Source organism: Macrobrachium rosenbergii, chromosome 30 (assembly GCF_040412425.1).
Source record: "Macrobrachium rosenbergii isolate ZJJX-2024 chromosome 30, ASM4041242v1, whole genome shotgun sequence".
In the NCBI taxonomy this organism is placed as follows: Eukaryota; Metazoa; Arthropoda; class Malacostraca; order Decapoda; family Palaemonidae; genus Macrobrachium; species Macrobrachium rosenbergii.
Window position 1 is genome coordinate 32,791,690 of NC_089770.1, and position 20,298 is coordinate 32,811,987.

Consider the following 20,298-nt stretch of genomic DNA (forward strand, 5'->3'; position numbering starts at 1 on the left):
AAAATTCCTAAAGATACACTTCCTAAGCCCACGGGAAGATCAACTCTATATGATACGTCATTAACGAAACCTTTCAAGATATCTAGAGTTTTAAGGTCGTTCTCTTTAACGTTTAATAGTAATTTTCCTGGATTTTAGCCGGACCCCTGATTTGATCCCTGAGAAGGAATAAAGCAAGTAGGTCCGAATGAATACCGTAAAAGTGGCAACTGATTGCTCAAGATCACACTCTGCATCGTTGCAAGGTCCTTGCAAATTGCAGATCCCAGCCAGTAGCTTTGCTAAGGCTGAGTGCAAGATTAGAAATGAATCTGGTAACGTAAATCCTAAAATAAGTACAAGGAGACAAGCTTCCACAGCGTAAGTACAATGTTATTATTTTTAGCTTATCACAGGTGCAAATAAAATCGTAAGTGTGAACACTGTTAGGAAACAATAGGCCGCGTGCATGTTAACTAGATTTTTCATAGCGACGAGAAGCATTTTTTCCAAAACGCAAGCTTTGGACTAATGCATGGTAGTCTGCATGTCTTTACTGCTGGGTAGCCAGGCAGTGAAGTACGAATATATGTAATAAAGAAAGGAAATAGTGCACTTATTTCCTCAATGTGCTCTGGACAATTTGTCATCCAAGAATTAGCTAGGCTACACTGGAAATTCGGGCTGTGAATTATAGCCCATCCAGAAATCTTTGCTTCGCTCATCGTAGCGAAAGCGCTGGGTTTTCTTAGAAATCCTGCTTAAAGTTTTAAATAATTATTTTGTTGCATTCAGGAAAAATCATTTCATTTGCGGACACGTGAGCCATTGTCAGCCTTGAAATCATTACTTCTTGAATGCCATTTAACTGTAAGTAATAGAGCAAATTTCTACGCAGTCTCTAAGCGGGAACCTGGTCCAATAGCGTTCGTCTTTTTCAGAACCTTTCGCGCGAGATTTCGCTCAAAACAAACAGCACTAGTTTCACCCACATACATAGATGTGACGTTATCAAATTTAATTTCACAAAATAAATCCATACACACACAAATATGTATATATATTGTCGTAGAGCTGGAGGGAGGAATGAAGGGAGGTGACAAAGCTTTCGTGTATTTCTCACGCCTCCTCAAGGTCAAGTCTGAGAAATACATGAAAGCGCTTGGCCAACTCCTTCTTTCATTCCATCCTCTGGTTCTACGACAACATAAATCGCAAGTTCTAGCGATAGATCGTTAACATGTATATATATATATATATATATATATATATATATATATATATATATATATATATATATATATATATATATATGTATATATATATATGAAATTTTTATCACACCATGATTTACATACAATCATGAAGCTACAAATGTCGTTTAATATCCAGTTCACGCTACTTCGGGAATATCCCCGATGGGGAATTATCACCGAAGGAAAAATTTATAAGTGATAAATGGATCGGTACTGCCGGGTCTCGATCCTCGACACAGTTACCTTCCAAAGACTCCAGTCGACGGTCTACCCACTGAGGCATCAAGAGAGGTGTATATATATATATATATATATATATATATATATATATATATATATATATATATATATATATATATATATATATATCCATGATAGAAAATGATGGTCAGTTTCATGTGGGGTTGGGGGCAAAATGTGAAGTACATAAATAGTGGAGTGACAGACCAAATCAGGAGTTGTGATGATAAGACGACTCATCTTTTTGTTGAGGTATAACATTTGATACATCTGTGCAAGTGCAAATTCCTGTTGTGTACATCTGCTGCAACATCTCTGTTTTAAGTATACCATGGATACACTAATATTCAATGTTGGATTATGTATCCCTATTTATAGATGATTTTTTGCATTATCATAAGATCAAGCAGCTATTTGTGCTTTCGCATGCGAAAGCAAAGGTAGTGAAACGCGATTCTGAAGGGTTCAGGATTAGCATCGGCCTAATCTCCATTCGGTTCTGACTTGCTTCTCAAGTACTCTCGGGGTGATAGCTCGCTCTGACCAATCAGTATACCACCCCCTCTCTGATCCTAAACTCTAGCTCACTTGTAACATCTGACAGTGTTCATTCTGCATTAGAGAGAGAGAGAGAGAGGTCCTAGGTATAGTTGCATGTTTTATTTCCAGTCGCTATAGATTGTGAAGATTTTTAATGAATATCACAAACAAAAAGGAAGGCTTGAAAACCAATGAAGAGCTTTGTTGCATTCATCCCATACCATGAAAAATCATTCGTCATTAAGATAAATATACAGATACTTTTTAGACCCATGAATACCTTAAAACCTAGACACGTTCGAGATATCCTCTACTTGTTTACTAGTGTCTGTTCAGGTGACCGCACAGATTTGCCTGCGGCCACACGTCAAAATGGAGACTAGTCGCTTTGACACCGACAATTTTCTTTGATTAAGTTGAAAAACGTCCAGCCATCTGGGACGTGAGATCAGATGATTATAAAGGCAGCACAGTAAAGGAAAAGTGTTGGGAGGAACTACTAGAAATTTTCTGCAATTCTGAAGAAACTCAGGAGAAAAAGAAACGTAGTTAGTTTATTTGCGCATTTTATTGAATCTCTAAGTTTTTACTCTTCACGTTATATAAATTATCCTGCAGTTCAACTCAGCCTTCATGAATGAAATATTCTGCAAATTGATCTCTTGCAGAGGTGGCGATATGCTTCCTCTCGGTACAGTTCCTTCAGGCAGGTTTATCAGTGGTGCTTGAAAAAGCGTATCTGCATTCATATAATCATCTCGTGCCCTTACGTAATTGTGAAAAATGCAACATGCTTGTATTACATTCTCAGCGAAAGCAAGTTAACATTGATATGGCTGTGAAAAATACGCCATATATATATATATATATATATATATATATATATATATATATATATATATATATATATATATATATATATATATATATATATATATATATATATATATATATAGAAATAATCAACACAATCACGTGTGGAACAGAAATAAATTTCTGACTCACATCAGGATCGAACCCATATCTTTCAATTGAAAGGCAAGGGCGCTGCCCACTAGGCCATACTCACATCAGGATCGAACCCAGTTCTTTCAATTGAAAGGCAAGGGCGCTGCCCATTAGGCCATACATGGCCTAGTGGGCAGCGCCCTTGCCTTTCAATTGAAAGACCTGTTCGATCCTCATGTGAGTCAGAATATATATATATATATATATATATATATATATATATATATATATATATATATATATATATGCATGTGTGGTGTGGATTTATGTATGCATGCATGATTACATGTGCTTGCATACACTCTACATTATGCTTTGGCCAGCCCTATGAGAGCTGAAAGTCAGCTCAGTGGTCTGGTTAAACTACTTTAATAATAATAATCTACATTATGCTGTTTGGGTAAATATTATCTTTAATCAATGTCAGTATATCGTCCAATAATTTTATGGTCATTTTGAAATATCTGAAGAATTTGAGATCGTATTCTTCCAGTTTTGGATGCAGTCTCCTGAACACACCATACGCATGTTATTGCCTTAACAGGGATTAAGGGGTTCACGGTGTGGTTCGGTCATTGTTCAACAAATCGGCGTTTTTGCTTTTTCATGAGGTTCCTGTTAACCAATTAACTAACATTAAGCAAAAACTAGTCTCTTACACAGTTGTACGCATTCATCGGTAGAGCTTCGGACTGTCACTCGATGGGCCGGAGTTCAATTCCCCCGGCCGGCTGATGAAAAGTTAGAGGAATTTATTTCTGGTGATAGAAATTCATTTCTCGCTATAATGTGGTTCGGATTCCACAATAAGCTGTAGGTCCCGTTGCTAAGTAACCAATTGGCTCTTAGCCACATAAAATAAGTCTAATCCTTTGGGCCAGCCCTAGGAGAGCTGTTAATCAGCTCAGTGGTCTGGTTAAACTAAGGTATACTTAACTCTGGGGACTGCACACATGAACCCAGGTAAAAAAAGTCACAGGAAAAAACAACAAAAAAGTCACAGGAAACACAACAAAGAAGCCACAGGAAAAACAAGAAAAGTTACAGAAAAAGTCATAGAAAAAAACAACAAAGAGTCACAGGGAAAAAATACAAAAAAATCACAGAAAAAAGTCACCGAAAAAAACAGAAAAGTCACAGGAAAAAAGGCACATTAGTTTTTGGTGGCTGGTAATAAAATCCACAATTTTGGAACGGTAAGACAGTCGAGTAATGAAACAAAAATATTCAAGTAAGTCACAATTTATTTAAGTACCATAAACAATTCAAATAATGAAATAAATGTTATTTTAAAACAGTAATTAACTGGAAAAACATGACTTGTACATATGGACAACACTATTTATATATGACGGCATTACATGTCTGTGAACAAAATCACGTTTTGTTCAGTATCTTAACCGCAGTAAGGTAATCAAACTGAAATATTTAAATCAGTCATTTATTGCCAGTACCTGACATCCACAGAATTAAAACGGCTGGCATAGTGTTGTGGCATTACATGTATATCCAGCATTTTAATGCTGATGTTTTGCCACTTAACTTATTTCAAATATTTTCTTCTTTATTACTTTACGAGCTTGATGGCCACACTATGCTGCGCTGGAACCCGGCGCTGCCCATCATGTTTCCCCTACCACACTGCCACCCAGGGCTAGGTGGACAAACAGGTTTGCAGGAGGAGGGTGGATGTGTCATGTTTCCCCTACCCTCCTGACCCCCTACTTACCCTGCCACTGTAAAGTCCCCGCTCAACGCATTCTCTGTAATGAGCATCCCGTTTTCTGCGGTGCCTTCACGTTCGACCTAGGGTTGGACGAACACAATATTATTATCATTGTTATGAATTGTATATTTTATTATCTGTTCAGTTGACCATGCACTATGTATATGTAACAGTATTTTTATGTCAAACCAGACATTGTTAATCATTATGTTTTCTGCATGTACCTGTCCTGTTTTTTGTAGAGAAATAGTTTGACCTCAGGTCACCTGTAAATATTTGTACCCACGGTCTCTGCGTTACACGCAGACGTCCGCACGCCGCTTTATAAGTGGATCGCTTCATCAATAAACCAGCAGTGCTTGTCTTCCTGCTCATTATTTCGCACCTCTCTCACAGTGGTGACCCCGAGTGGTTCCCAGGAGCCATTAACGGACGCAAATGGCGACTTAGTCTTGGCCCAATGAACCAACCCATGCCCCTAACGGACTAACTACGGTGCTCTAACAAAGCATTGGTGCTAACGACTCGTCAGCAAGTCACCGGCGTCATTAGCAGACCCACTCGGCACGCTCCCAAGCGTGTATTGACACCAGTGTTCCTCACACTCCAAGTGAGAGCGAGGAATGAGCATGGGCACAGACATTCCCAACCACATACAAATTACCGCGAACATCTCGAGGCAGACGTCTCCCTCATGCAACCCCCTCCTGCACGCTCCTCCACACCGGTGCCTGCTCCCCGTGCAATGACCCCCCTGACGGACCAACCAAGGATGGCCCTCAGCACAAGGCTGCTGCCATTCACCCACCAGGACGCAGTGTCCTGGCTCTACAGGGTTGAGGGACAATTCAGGGTAGCAGGCCTAACCGATAAGGTGTTGAAGGCGGACATTGCCATCAACGCCCTCCCGGAGGAGATATACAAGAAGATTGCCCTGTGGTTAATGACGATGTCGAGCCCCACCGTGTTCCAGGAGTTAAAAGCCACTCTCATCGAGACCTGCTCCCTGCCAATCTCTGAGAGAGCTGCCCGCGCCTCGACCTCACCCTCAACCCCGGCAGGACGGAAACCTCTTGAAACATGGCATGCCCTCCAGGACCTCCTCCTCCCCTGAGACTGACAGCAGCGGCAGGCGCAAAGAGATCAGCCTGTCGAGGAGATCTTCCTGCGGCAGCTACTACCAGAGGTCCGTGGGCAGATCACAGAGGCATACACCCTGCCGGTCGAGGACCTGATCAGGGTGGAGCAGCAGCTGATGGACTCCATGAAGGCGACAAAGCGGGCGTCCACGCTGACACACCCCATCAACTGCCTCCAGCCGGAGGACCCCACCATGGAGGGCATCAATGTCATCTTCCAGAGGAAGCCACCCCACCAGCAGAAGAGGGAGAGGCTGGGGCTTTGCTATTACCACCAAAGGTTCAGGAAAGCTGCCTGGAACTGCGAAGCCCCCTGCCTTTTCTTCCCTCCAAAAAATGGGGGAGGCGGCGGCCACCCTCACAGGCCACCATGGCAGCAGCAACTGAAACACCCAGAGGCCCCACACCAGTAGGCTTCTACGTCTGCGACACCATCTCCGGCAGGATGATGTTGATCAACACTGGAGCTGTGCGGTCAGTGTTCCCGCCTTCCAGAAAGGACCGCAGACGTCCCCCGGACCCGGCTGCCTCCCTGACGGCTGCCAACGGGTCCCCCATCCTCTCCTACGGCACCAGGCTCCTGTCGGTCTCCATCCTGGGGCGGAGATACAAGTGGAACTTCACTGTCACGGACATTAAGACCCCGCTCCTGGGTGCGGACTTCCTCACCCACTTCAGACTGGTAGTCGATGTCGGCCGCAAGCGCTTGCTGGAAACCAAGTCCTGCCAGTCCCTGCCCCTGTCACCGGGCCCCAGGGTGCCCACAGCCTGTTCCATCGCTCCCCACCAGTACTCCTCCCTCCTGAAGGAATTCCTGGAGGTATTCAAACCCGAGCTTCGTCAGGTGCCCGGGGCCCCCACCAAACATGGGATATATCATCACATCAAGACAAGGGCCGCCCCCTGAAGCACACAAAGAGAACCCGTTGAGTGGGGACTTTACAAATTCACCAGGGTCAGTAGTTTCCCCCACTAAGCCTCTTCTAAGTGCTTGCCCTAATCTGTTTTATGACTTTCACTGGCCAAAAGACTCTTCTTCCCAAACAGAATCCTTCCTTCCCTGTGCCCACCTGAATTACCTGCAGCGGGAATTAATGGGACTTGCCCTCAACAGCCAGGCCACCTGAATTGCTTAGGGCGATGACTACCAGTAGTAAACTGAAGTCATATAAGCACGACCCCTGGTCAACAACACCAGAAGCTGCTAGAACACTGACCGAGTGACATGCCACTGTACGGCCCCTGTCACTGAGCTACGCTCACCTCTCTTTGTCTGGCCAATCACCTTAACATCCAAGTGCTACCTTAAAGTGCCGCATGTAAAAAGTCCCACTCGTCTGAGAGCCATTTATTCTGCAACCAAGGATCTTCACTTAAGGAATAAGGTACTGTGCGGTGGAGAGCGCACATTTATTTATCGTACTCTTATCTCATTTCATTTTCCTTTTCCCCTTGCAATGTGCTAGACCCTGATATTGCCAGTAATCATTTATCAGCGTTAAAGAATAATTTAACTGAACATACTTGAAGTCAACTCCTTGAACCTTTAGCATTCCCTTGTAAAGATTAGACTGTTTGGCTAACAAGTGATCGTGTACCTTTCTCCATACATGACAGAAAGGGTGTGTGACGCATTGTAGAATCATCTGCATCCACTGTGCCACTACGTCCAACAATCAAGTTATTCCTGAGTGTATTTTCATCGTATTTTATCCCATATTGAGTATCACTCTTAACCTTTGTCTGTTGTGTAGATTAACTTGAAGTTCCAAGAGCCCAGTGTATGCGGCTCCTTATAATTTAGTCTTTTATGTAAACACATTCAATTAACTTAGATCTGGAATTTCTCTCCTGAGTCCTGCCATTTACGACTTGAAATATAATTCTCCTAAAATTCATTCCTTGCATGAGCATATTGGTTCCCAGTTAGATGTGTCAACTTCCAAGGTAAGACTTGCAATCAACCAACACTCATAGCATATATATATATATATATATATATATATATATATATATATATATATATATATATATATAAATTCCTTGGCTTAGAGAAATAAGAAAAGGTAAACATTTGTTAAAACATGGGATGACGTCATATCTGGCTCGCTAATTTCTAATATAACAGATTATACTCATTTTTTCGATATATAGAACGAAAAATCATGCATGAATTAATTTTGTAGACAGATAATTTTAGACTTTTATATATATATATATATATATATATATATATATATATATATATATATATACGAGTATACACACTGTATATACATGAAATTTTTATCACACCGTGATTTATATACGATCATGAAGCTACAAATGTCGCTAAGTATCAAATCCACGCTACCTCGGGAATATCCTCGTTGGGAATTATCATCGAAGGGGAATTTATAAGTGATCAGTGGATCGGTACTGCAGGGTCTCTGTGTCGAGGGATCGAGACCCGGCAGTACCGATCCATTTACCACTTATAAATTCTCCTTCGGTGATAATTCCCCATCGGGGATATTCCAGAGGTAGCGTGAATTTGATATTGCGACTTTTGTAGCTTCATGATTATATATACACACACACACACACACACACACATATATATATATATATATATATATATATATATATATATATACATATATACATATACATATACATACATACACACATATAATATATACATAAATTATAAACAAAAGAATGGGAAGAAGAGGTAGTCTACAATGAACATCGGATGACGAAATAATTAGCTCGCTATCCCTTTCCTAATTTCTAATATACCAGATTATCCTCACTTTTTTTATATGTGTAACGAAAAATTATATCTAAAATCACGTAATAATATTATATAATAAAATTTTAGACTTTATATATACACATAGAAAACATAAAAAAAAATTGGGAGAAGAAGATGAGGTACAGAATCATAAACATCGGGTGATGGCATGATGGCTCGCTATCCTTACTAAATTTCTAAAATGACAAACATTCCTTTCTTTGCGATACGCACATATATATATAATGAGGAATATGTTAAATAATAATATTCAATAATTTTTCAGGCCACCATGTACTATTTTTTTTCTAAATATCAATAATCTATTTTTTCCCAGCAACGAACCCGATGGCGCTACGACTGTTATCGTCGTGGCGGGACGTCGTTCAAAGTAGCGATCGTCGTTTTCATCGTTAATTGACTCCTCCTCCGCCATTTCAATTACTTATTTAAGCAGTTGATTAACTTAATCAAGGCAAATTCTACTTATGATGTGGGGAAGGGCGTCCAGATTGCCCTGCTCGAGAGAGAGAGAGCTCAGATTGGACATCACCCTGCAGTGTGGTCAGGCCTTCAGGTGACTCCTCGGCCCTCAGGCCCCCCCGTCTATTTTTGGCGTTCGCCCCTCTGGTCAGGCTACGTCAGGCTGGTTGCACTTGGTCAGTCTAGGTTAGCTGGGCATGGACACAGCTGGCCTAGCCTGACCTTGCCCATCTATCCTAACGTACCCTGGTCACACTAAATTGGCCCAGTCAGGCTAGATAGGGTTAGCTGGGTCTGGTTAGACTTGTTCAGGCTAGGCTAGCTTGGCATGGTCAGGTTAAGGTAGCTGAAGTTGGTTATACTATGATAGCTAGACCTAGTTGGGCTAGGCTAACTTGGCACAGCTAGGCTAGGCTAGGTTGACTGGGTCAGGCTGGGTTTGGTTAGGCTAGGCTGGGTGTACTTGGTCAGACTCTGTGGGTTTTGTTAGGCTAGTTGGGCTTCACGAGGCCTGGGTTAACCTGGTCGAGCTAGGTTAGCTGGGATTGGTTAGGCTAAGTGGGCCCACTCACACTCGGCTAAGTTGGCGTGGTCAGGGTAGGCTAGCAGGGCATCGTTATCATAGGCAAGGGTAATTTGGCCTCGTCATGCTAGGGCAGTTGGAACTGGTCAGGCTAGGCTAGCAGAGCCTGCTTAGGTTAGGCTAGCTACTCTTGGTCAAGCTAGGTCATGTTAGTTGGGCTTAATCAGCCTAGGCTTTTACCCCCAATTTCATTTTTGCCGTCAGGCTGTATTGGAAAAGGAATCATAACAAAGAGCAGAACTTTTAACCAAATGTTGCAGGCTAGTTGTGTCATCGGTCGGAACGGTAGTCTGGCATCACAGTGCCACTTCTGTACATTTCCTCTCAGCAGACTGACCCGCTCTTTAAGTGTCCAGAGTTACCCAGATTGTTGTAGCCCATGTATCATCCTTGCTTCTCGCTTAGCACGAAACTAACCCAGGCCTAGCCTCTTAGCCTCTTATTCAAACCTAACCTAACCTAAACATTAATACCTTTCATATCTTGTGTGCAGCTCTGCCTCGACTCTTGTAGGTGTGCCCACAGACTCCCATGTACTCTCTTGGTTAATAAAGAGCGTAGGTTAATATCCATCACATTTTATATGCGACTCATTCTCAAGCCCAAGAAACCCGTTATAGTTTTTATAACTATCACAATACACAGTTATTATTTTTCATAGTTGAAAGATTGTACAGCTACAGTTATCATAGTTAAAAAAATGTAGTTAACAGAATATGCCATTACAGTTTTTGTATTTAACAGAACATACAGTCACATTTTTAACATTAACAGAATGTACAATTACGGTTTTTATAATTGAAAAAATATACAGTGACAGTTTTTATAGTTAACGGAATAAACAGTGACAGTTTTTATAGTTAGTAGAATGTGCAGTTACAGTTTTTATAGTTAGAAGAATGTTACATTTTATTTAGTCGTTGTTGGATGGCAAAGCTTAGTAAAGGAAATTTGATAAAATCTTTAAAATGATTTACAATAGAATATAAACTTCTTTCTGGGTAAAACAGAAATTAAAATGCTTACAGTCAGAATGAAACACTGAACAAATTACAGTCACTGGCAAAGATCAACTTTTCTATTATCTTCTTTGTGATGCTAACAATTCTGCCTTTAATTCAAGTGCTTACAAAGTTTTGATTGGCCTATAATTGTCATTAATTATTAGGCGACAGTAAAATGAAAAAGCTTGCATAAGCTAAGGCTAATGATATGGCATCATCACCTATGACTCAAAGTAATGTCAGCGATTTACATGAATTTGGTTTGTTCGACACGATATACAAACCCTTGGTCCTTTACATTAGGAATTACTTTCAGCGTAGGCTGGAAACGGCTGTTGAACTTTCGAACAAGGTGGTTGGGCAGTTAACTACCGTCCGGGAGGCGGGGGTATCGCCTGCCCGGATGTAAACATTCCAATTTGCTTTCGGCCGTCGTAGAATGCGGACGTTGTTCTTCGCTCTCTGCCTGACTGCCCTTCAGCTTTTTGGTGGGATTTTTCCTTACTTTTATGATCATGAATGTTGATAAGCCTTCTAAACCCTCCTATCCCCAGTGTGTGTGTCCTGGGGTAGGAGGCAAAAGAAGTAATACCTTTCGTTCGAGTGTCGACACGGACCCACACACCCTTTGCCCAACTTGCAGGGGACGTGTGTGTTCACGTGACGCTCCTTGTAGCGAGTGTTGTACCTGGTCTCCAGAGCAATGGAAGAGGTTCAAAGGGAGGAGACGCTACCGTCGGAAGCCCGCCAAGGAATCGTCCGAGGGTAACGCCCCCTGACGACTCCAGTAGTGGTTAATGTGTCAGGATTGTTTCTCCCTCCCTGTGAGCTTCCTCAGCTTGCTCCCTCCCTCGGGTGAGGACTCCCCCTCCCCGTCCTCATTTGTTTCATCGGGTGTGGAAGGTCATGGGGGTGCCAATTGATTAGGACATCCTCTCGGGGGCCTCTCCTCGCGCGGGGGCGAAATTTTTCCCCAAGAGCGAGCAGAGGCTTCCCATTTTGACCCGACTGTTTCCTCAGGTTTGGGGGTGGAAGTTCCTACAGACCAAGTATCAGACTTAACTTCTGCCTGGATACACCTGGGTCTGCCTGGCGTTCTGTCACTGGAGGGCCTGGTGTCCCACCTGTCTGGCGCTCCAGTGACAACCCACTCAGCTACCGCTACCACCACCACGACTGTCACCATGTCTGCGTTCAGGAAGCTGCCTGTGATGGTGGCTTCACACCTAGACACCCATGTTTTGGCTGCTCCTGCCTCTCACCATCCTGTGCCGCTGCCCCCTGGGTTCCTGGCCCCGCTATCACAACCTGGGCCTTCGTATATGGTGATGTCGTCGGTGCCATACATGACTTTGCCTGCCCCTGTTGCTGACCCTGGCTCGTTCATGACTATGGTTCCGGCTCCTCGCTTCCCCGTCTCTCGGCCTGGCCTGACTGCTGATACGCCTCCTGTGCCTTCGACCCTGACTCGGCCTGGCCTGGCTGCTCACGTGTCACTCGTGCCCTCATCCCTGGCTCCTCCACTGGATGTTCCTGGCTGCCACGCTGATGTTCCTGCCCCGGTAACTGCTGGCCCGAGTGCCGTCTATGCTGCCCGGGTTGCGCCTGCTGCTGTGGCCTCCCTGGTTGCTCTTGAGTCTTCGGCTGCTCCTGCATGGTTTGGGGACCTGACCTTGAAACGAGGAAGATGGCAAAGAAGTCGTCTTCGTCATCGTCTTTGTCTTCGCCTGCTGCCTCTTCTTCCTCTTCTCCTTCTGAGGCTACCCAGCCAAAGAAGAAGAAGCCTGCCTCTCCCCCCTCCCCCCCAAGAGATCTCACACCGAGACCTCTAAGGGACTGCCTCCTTCCACAGGGAAGACAGTGGGATCTCTTGCTGGCTCTTCCCAATCTACGGATCAGGGAACCGCTGCTCTGGCCCCCGGGTCAGTCGTATCGGGAGCCAAGGGTGTGCAGACCATGGTCTGCACTCCCCCTGCTGCGCCGAAGAAACTTGTTTCTAAGGCCAGCTGGTCCACATCGGACACTCGCACGTTAAGTTGCTCCAGTACCGGGTTTCCAAGGAGACCTGGGTACCCCAGTCTGGTACGGGGAGAAACCTCTCCGTACAGACTCGGCGTGGGGCGAGAGAGAAAGAGTCCGCACGCAGGTGCCCGACTCTTCCTGCTGGTACTTCTGCAGGTGCCAAGCCAGGTTCCCGGGAAGGTGCATCGGTCCCTCGAGTCCGAACACCTGGAGAAGCAGAGAAGAGGTCCCCTGCTCAGTCTTTCGGAGAGGTTATGGCCTTGAAGAAGACTGGGCGCGTCTAGAGGACAGCGCAAGTTCGGTGAGCAAGCCGCGCGCTTGACTACTCCCAGTCCCCGGCCATGTCCGCGCTGCCAGCCTGGCTTGGGGGAGACGAGCACGTGGCCCGACCCGCGCGAGCCACTCCGCTCTCCTCGGGAGACTGCTTCGCCCAGGCGTAAGCACTCTCCTCGACCCGGGCTGCCGTGGGTTGGTGATCGCTCCTGGCTCGCTGCCCCTGTTGGTTCTGCCAGCAGGGCCAGTGGGAGTGCCCGATCCTCCTTGCTCGTCCCCTCTACCTCCTGGGCTCCTTCCGAGGGGCGCAAGTCGGACAGGAAGAACTCTGGCGAGTTGTCTCCCCAGAGTTCTACCTCGGGGCCATATGTACCTGGCTAGGTCCTCGGTTCGACCAGGTCTTATGCCTGTGTGGTGCAGGAAGGATCACGGGGGTCTGCCGAGGTTCTCCCTCCTGCAGGGAGAGTAGATCGGGAGGACCACACTCTGGAAGGACTGAGGGTCCTCTCCCCCGGGATGCAGACACCCCCGAGATACAGAGGACATTTGCTAAGGTTACCGCGCTGATTCGTCAGCACAACGACCTCAGGGAAGGGACCACGGCCTCGTCTGTGGATCGTCCGTTGCTCTCTGAATCCTTCTGGGGACCCAAGAAGGAACCCAAGGCTTCGGTGGGCTGCCGTGGTCCACGCTTGCTGAGGGGTCCTCAATCAAGTGAATGGTCTTGTGTCTGGGCAAGACAATTTGCTCAGATTGAACCGCTCGGACAAGCTTCTTCCCCCTCCTCTGCCTCACCAGAGGCGCTTCTACGCTCCGTTGGAGAGGGCATTGCCGCCTGAACAGGTTGACCTGGACCTGGTTCATCTGGATCCAGGGCTTACGTTGTAGCAACTTACTGCAGAGAGCATCTCCCTCTCTCAGCAAGAAGCTGCAACCCTGGAAACCACCGCCATGGTAGCCTTCCAGGCAGTCTCCTGGCTCAATCTGTGGTCCTTCACAGTATCGAAGGTGGCTGCTTCCATCTACTTTACCCACCAAATGGCAAACCTGTCGGCTAACCTGGTTCTGAAGCGAAAGTCTTTTTCTCAGACTCATATCAGCAGGTTCAGGCAGGCAGCACAGCTGTTCCTGTCACGACAGGAGCAGCCAGCCCGGCAATGGCAAGTCGTCATCGGTCACCTGTCGTCACTGGAGAAGCTCGTACCTCATGGGCGTCTTCACCTGTGGTCTCTACAATGGAGGCTAAAGGAGTATTGGTCCCAGTCCTGAGACCCCTATTCCTCCCTCGTTCCTCTTTCCGAGGAGGTGAGAGAGGACCTTTGCTGGTGGATGGATGACAGGAACCTCTTGATAGGATATCCCTGCATACTCCCCCTCTGGACATGCTGCTGTTCTCAGATGCATCGACCGAGGGATGGGGCGCACACCTAGAGGAGTTGCTGACTTCGGGAGTGTGGCACCGAGACGACAAGTGCCTTCACATCAACATCCTGGAACTCAAGGCAGCCTTCCTGGCTCTCCAAGAGTTCCGGGATTGAGTGATGGGACACTCCGTGGTACTGATGAGTGACAGTACCACGGTAGTGGCATATGTCAACAAGCAGGGGGGGCCTAGTGTCCCTCCCGCTCCACCAGTTGACAATGCAGGTGCACGAGTGGGCCGTGGCTCAATCGGTAGAGCTGTCAGCCAGGTACATTCCAGGCAAGAGGAATGTCGTGGCAGACAAGCTCAGCCACCAGAATCAGGTGATAGGAAACGAATGGTCCCTTCACTCGGAAGTGACGGAAAGGCTACTCGACCTGTGGGGGCGTCCAAGCAAGGACCTGTTCGCCACCTGGCACAACAGAAAACTCCAGGTCTTCTGTTCGGTCGTGCCGGACCCATGGGCCGCCACGGAGGACGCATTCCAACACCCATGGGACAACCTCGACGTTTACGTCTTTCCTCCGTTCTGTCTGATTCGCCGAGTGATCAACCAAGTGATGATTACTCCGAATCTCAGAATGATTCTGGTGGCACTCAGGGTATCCCGACCTGATAGCTCTCCTCTGGATAGAGAAAGATCCCCCCAGCCCAACCTGCTGTGTCAACCCCATGTAGAGTGGTACCACCAGGCAGTGCAGTCCCTGTGTCTTCACAGCTGGAGGTTATCTACCATCTCCTGTGAGTGAGAGGCTTTTCGCGTCACACAACAATGGAGATGGCCAGGTACCTCAGACGATCCTGTGCAGCGGTATACCTGGGAAAGTGGTCCATCGTCTATGGTTGGTGTCGTCCGACGGGTATCCCTCCGGTCGGAGCTACTATTCACCAGGTCGCGGACTTCCTCGTCTTCCTTCACCGAGAGAAGCTTCTCTCTGTTTCAGCCGTGAAAGGCTACCGTGCTGCACTCGGCCTAGTCTTGCGGCTGAAAGGGGTAGACATCTCTTCCTCCTTCGAGATTTCCCTATTGATGAGAAGCTTGAAGGTCTTGCCCACCCAGGGATCTCAGGTCCCCTGAGTGGGATGTGACTCTTGTTCTAGGGAGCCTGACTCGTGCACCGTATGAGCCTTTATAAGAGTCGTCAGACAGGGATCTGACACTCAAGACCGTCTTCCTGCTGGCTCTGGCATCGGCGAAGAGAGTTGGCAAACTGCACGGACTTTCCTTCGATGTTAAACACTCGAGGGGATGGATTTCATCGCGGATTTCATAGCGAAGACTCAGAATCCTTCGGTCCCTGGCGCACGGTTCGAGTCCTTCATGACCCCCTCCCTAGAGGACTTTGTAGGTAATGAACCAGATGAGATGCTACTGTGTCCTGTTAGAGTGCTGCTGCGCTATCTGAAGAGGACTCGATGTCTCCGGCCTGAGTGTCGATGACTCTTCGTTAGTACTGGCTCGACCAAGAAAGAAGTGTCCAAGAACACCATCTCTTTCTGGCTTTGTGAGACGGTAAGGAGAGCGTATACTGCTGTAGGAGAAGACGACACCGTTACGCTTCGTCCGAGAGCTCACAAAGCCCGCAGCATTGGTCCGTCCCTTGCATTCCGGAAGAACATGTTGGTTGTGCCGGTTGTGCAGGTGCTGAATGCAAGTGTGTGGTTCCAACAGACCACCTTCACCTCCTTCTACCTCCAGGATGTTGCTCACAAGTCCTTGGACACTTTTTTCCTTGGGTCCTGTGGTGGCTGCTCAACAAGTTGTGTAGCTTACCCAGCTCCTCTAACAGGACAGGTTGCATCTCGCCTAAGATGTACGGTTGTGATTGGGAGAATGAATGTGGAGTGACTGGCCTCTCTTCTTTCTCCCCATCCTGGCTCTCTTCTCACAGGCAGGGAGTGGACGTGCCGTCACATGCTGGATCTGGAAGTTGATGCAGGCAAGCACCCAACGGGAGCTCCCGTTCTATTTTCCATTCAGGATTATAGAAGCAACTCCACTCCTTCCCCTTGCAAGGGGGGAGGGAGACCATGACCATAAGACAAACCCAATGCTTGTGATTGCCTTAATGTCATCCGACTCCAAATTCTTCCTAGCCTACTTTGCATGAACTTATGAGTCCTCTTTCATGCAAAGGGACCCAGAAGTCTGGCAATTGATCCCGCGTTTCTTACAATCCGAGCATATTGTCAGAGGCAGTTTTCCCTTCCTCTCTCTATCGACCAGGAAGGGAAGCCACAAGGTGGTGAACTCCAGTCGGTTCAGGAGACTCACTCAGATTCCTCCCTCCAACCAGTGAGTCTTCCTAATGTAAAGGACTCAGGGTTTGTATATCATGTCGGAACAAATCACAATTTTCAAAGTAAATTGTATTTTTCCTAACTATACAAACCCGAGGTCCTTTACATTTCATGCCCACCTCATGCCACCCCTCAATCTGATACCTGGGCTGAAAGGCAAATTGGAATGTTTACATCTGGGCAGGCGGTACTCCTGCCTCCCAGATGGTAGTTAACTGCCCAACCACCCTGTTCGAAAGTTCAATGGCCGTTTCCAGCCTACGCTGAAAGTAATTCCTAATGTAAAGGACCTCGGGTTTGTTAAGTTAGGAAAAATACAATTTACTTTAAAAATTGTGATTTTATATAAGTAACTTACCCAGTAATTACTTAGCTAAGAGTTTCTACTTGAATGGCAGCTTAAATTTTGAAATTCGCGGTAGTGATTCTTTTGTTTTGTGTAGGTGACAAGACCCCGTGCACTTTCGGGGTAAGATAGAGGAACAACTAAGCCAGTAGATCAATTTGTTTCTGCCGCTTGTATCGTCCACACACCATGTTGACTAAGCAGCTTGGTTTTGACAATTGTTGTTTCTTCCCATCCAGTGAAGTATTTGTATGGTAGCCTTTCGGCATTGTTTTTTTCCTGATTTGACTTTGTTACTGATTGTGACCCTTAACTAGTTAGTATGTCAGACTCTAGCTCTTCTAGCTTCCAGTATTGCAGCAAAGGCTGCAGTACAGGCAGTCCCCGGTTTACGACGGGGGTTCCGTTTTTACGCCGCGTCGTAAACCGAAAATTCGTCAAAAATCCTAAGAAAACCTTACTTTTAATGCTTTGAGTGTATAGAAAATGATGTAAACTGCATTTTTATTGAGTTTTTCATCAAAAAACCTCCAAATTTTGATTATTCTGCTGTTTTGGAGCCAAATTTCTTCCGTTGGATTGGCGTACGATGCGTCGTAACCCTGGAACATGCGTCGTAAACCAGGAAATAATTTCTGATGAATATATTTGAAAAGCGTCGCAACCTCGGAACGTCGTAAGCCGGACCCGTCGTAAACCGAGGACTGCCTGTACTCTGTGCACAAATTGCAGAGGGCAAGTTTGTACCATTGATTTAACATGCGACAAAGAAGGGATTACGACGAACGCAAATGTAAGACGTTGACTTTTCATTTAAATAAATTAGAGAGAGATCACAGAGGAAGGCAGTCGCTAAAGCCAGCGAGAAATTAGCTAGTCAGACAACTCCTAAATCTAATGATGTCGATATTCCTGCTGTATCTCCTCCTGTTGTTCCTGTTTCCCCTGTATCAGTCCATACTCCTAGACCACCTACTCCTGCTCCTGGCTTTCACACTTCTGAGCCCGATCACTTCGCCAGCATGGAAAATAAATTTGATCAGAGAATCAATATGGTGGCAGGTATAGTGGCCCAATTAGGGGCACTGATGCATATCCTTATGGATAAGTTTGACAAGAAAAGTGAAAGTGAAGTGTTGCTGGAGGAGGTGGCTGTTCGTCCTGCTGATTCTCCTAGGCATTGGTCACTGTCATACTCCCCTGAACCAGGGAGGAGGCATACTGTTAGCCCAAGGGAGGTCAGCGGGGTCTGCCCACGAGCAGTCGCCCCCCTCAGACCAGCCAGTTGCATCCCAGGTTGCGTCAAGAGACAGCCGCTGGAAAGGCATCTTGAACTTGCATCAGCTCTTGTCTAGTTCGGGAGATTCATAGCCATACAGAAGGCGCCAATGGCGTTTTCCTGACAAGTCACGCCCCTTGAAGAGGCGTTCCTCTTCCAAGGATCAAGCTCCTTGACTGCCTAGCAAAAGCTTGAGGGAGTCTCCTCTCAGTCCTCATCCTTTTTGCAGTAAGCGTCACAGCCCTGAATGCTTCTTTCCTGGACGCCAGGAACGAGTGTTTAGTCACTCCTCTTCATTTAAGAGGCGTCTTCTTTCTAACTCCAAGTGCCCTGCTTCTAGTGTGCAACGAAGTTCTTCGTCTAAGTGCCCGGATTTGGCCGAGTGCCCTGTATTTGATGAGCGTTTTTCGTATGGCGAGCCCCTAGTAGCGGCCGAGTGCCGTATATTACCTGAACGCTTGCCTTCGGTTAGACGCCCTGACACAGCTAAGCTTCCTGAAGTGCCCTGTAATGCCTAAGTTCCCTGATGCATCCGCTCCCTCTAGAGCTCCTACATGTCAACGTGCATCTACTCCTCTGCCTGCTGCCAGTGCCTCAGGGAAACCGACCGGTATTTTGATGTTGGCTTCTAAGCTACAAGCCCCAGCTTCGTCCAGTTTGGCAAAGAGTTGACAGTCGGCCTCAAGTTTGGATCCAGCCTTGGCTCCTCTTCAACACAAGTTGGATAGCATTCTGCAGCTTCACGGACCATTCACTGCTAAGGCACCTCCATCGGATGCTCCCTTGTCTCCTGTTTCGTCGGAAGAAGAGGGTTTCGATCAAGATTCTCCAGTGACTTCTTACATGTCCCTTCTGAGGTTTTAATTCAGAACTTCTCGAGTTCTTCTCTCCTGCGACTCATTCGTCCCGGCTTCATCTTTTATGATGAGCAGTCAACCTTCAGACACTGCTGGACTTCCTAAGTTGGTTCTCTCATCCTCATCCAAGAAGGCCTTTAGTAAAGTGGAGAACTGGCTTTCCGAGAAGAGGGAGCAGGGGAAGGCTTGCTTTAGTGTCCCTCCTTCTTGTCTTTCTAGGTCTCGCTACTTATCTTATGCTACTGGAGAAGCTCCTTCCCTGGGAGTGGCTGCCTCCTCCCAGGGGGATTTCTCTGGTCTCATTGACACAGGCTGTAGATCCGCTCTTGCATCAGCAAAGGTATTCTTTTCGGCGCAGAGATGGACCACCTTCTGAAAAGTCTTTTTAAGACTTGAAGTCTTAAATTTTACGGACTGGTGTTTAGGTGCTCTTGCCAAGAAAGTTTAGTAGTCATTGCTTCCGCCTGATTATGCTTAGGAACTTCTGGATTTTCCCTCCTGCGCTGACAAAGTAGTCAGAGACAGTTCGCAGGAGATTGCTTTGCTATACGCGATGGGCGCACTCAAGAAGAGGGAAGTTTGGGTTTCCTTTACGTCTAAGGGTGTGACATCGTCTCAAAAATCAGCGCTTTTATTTCCTCCGCTGGACAAACACAGACAACTGTTAGTGAGATTGTTTCCAGCCTGCATAGGAAGTCTACCCAGGATCTTCTTGAACAGTCGACAAAGCGACAGAAATTGAACAGCAGTACCCCCAGGACTTTTCCCCTGCAGTTGAGGCCCTTTCATCGGGGCAGGCAGAGATCTCAATCCAGGTCCAGAGGATCAGTTAGGTTCACACCCCTTACCATCAAGAAGTCATTAACTAAACCTTGAACTCGCAAGTGAGAGCCCAGTCCTCCATGCCCCAGTGGGTGCGAGGCACCTTCTTTTCTGGGAGAGATGGAGTTTGAGAGGGGCAGAATAGTGGGTAGTCAAAGTACTCAAGGAGGGTTATTCTATCCCCTTCAAGGAGACGCCTTCCTTGACCAACATTCCCTTTGTCTTGACGGCCTACTCTGAA

The 20,298-nt window shown here is 46.4% G+C and overlaps 1 protein-coding gene across 4 annotated transcripts in view; it reads left to right on the forward strand.

Moving 5' to 3' along the window:
• Positions 1–8,997: 8,997 nt before the first annotated feature.
• Positions 8,998–20,298, forward strand: part of Ogg1 (8-oxoguanine DNA glycosylase) — a 510,811-nt gene continuing 499,510 nt past the window's right edge. For 2 of the 4 annotated variants that reach the window (XM_067132075.1, XM_067132076.1), the window contains exon 1: positions 9,013–9,252. Coding sequence is in view for 1 of the 4 variants with exons in the window: in XM_067132074.1 (XP_066988175.1) it covers positions 9,153–9,241 (89 nt within the window). In the remaining 3 variants the exon portion in view is untranslated. Of the gene's footprint in view, positions 9,253–20,298 lie in introns of all 4 variants that reach the window. The other 2 variants (XR_010857934.1, XM_067132074.1) reach the window with 2 other exon arrangements.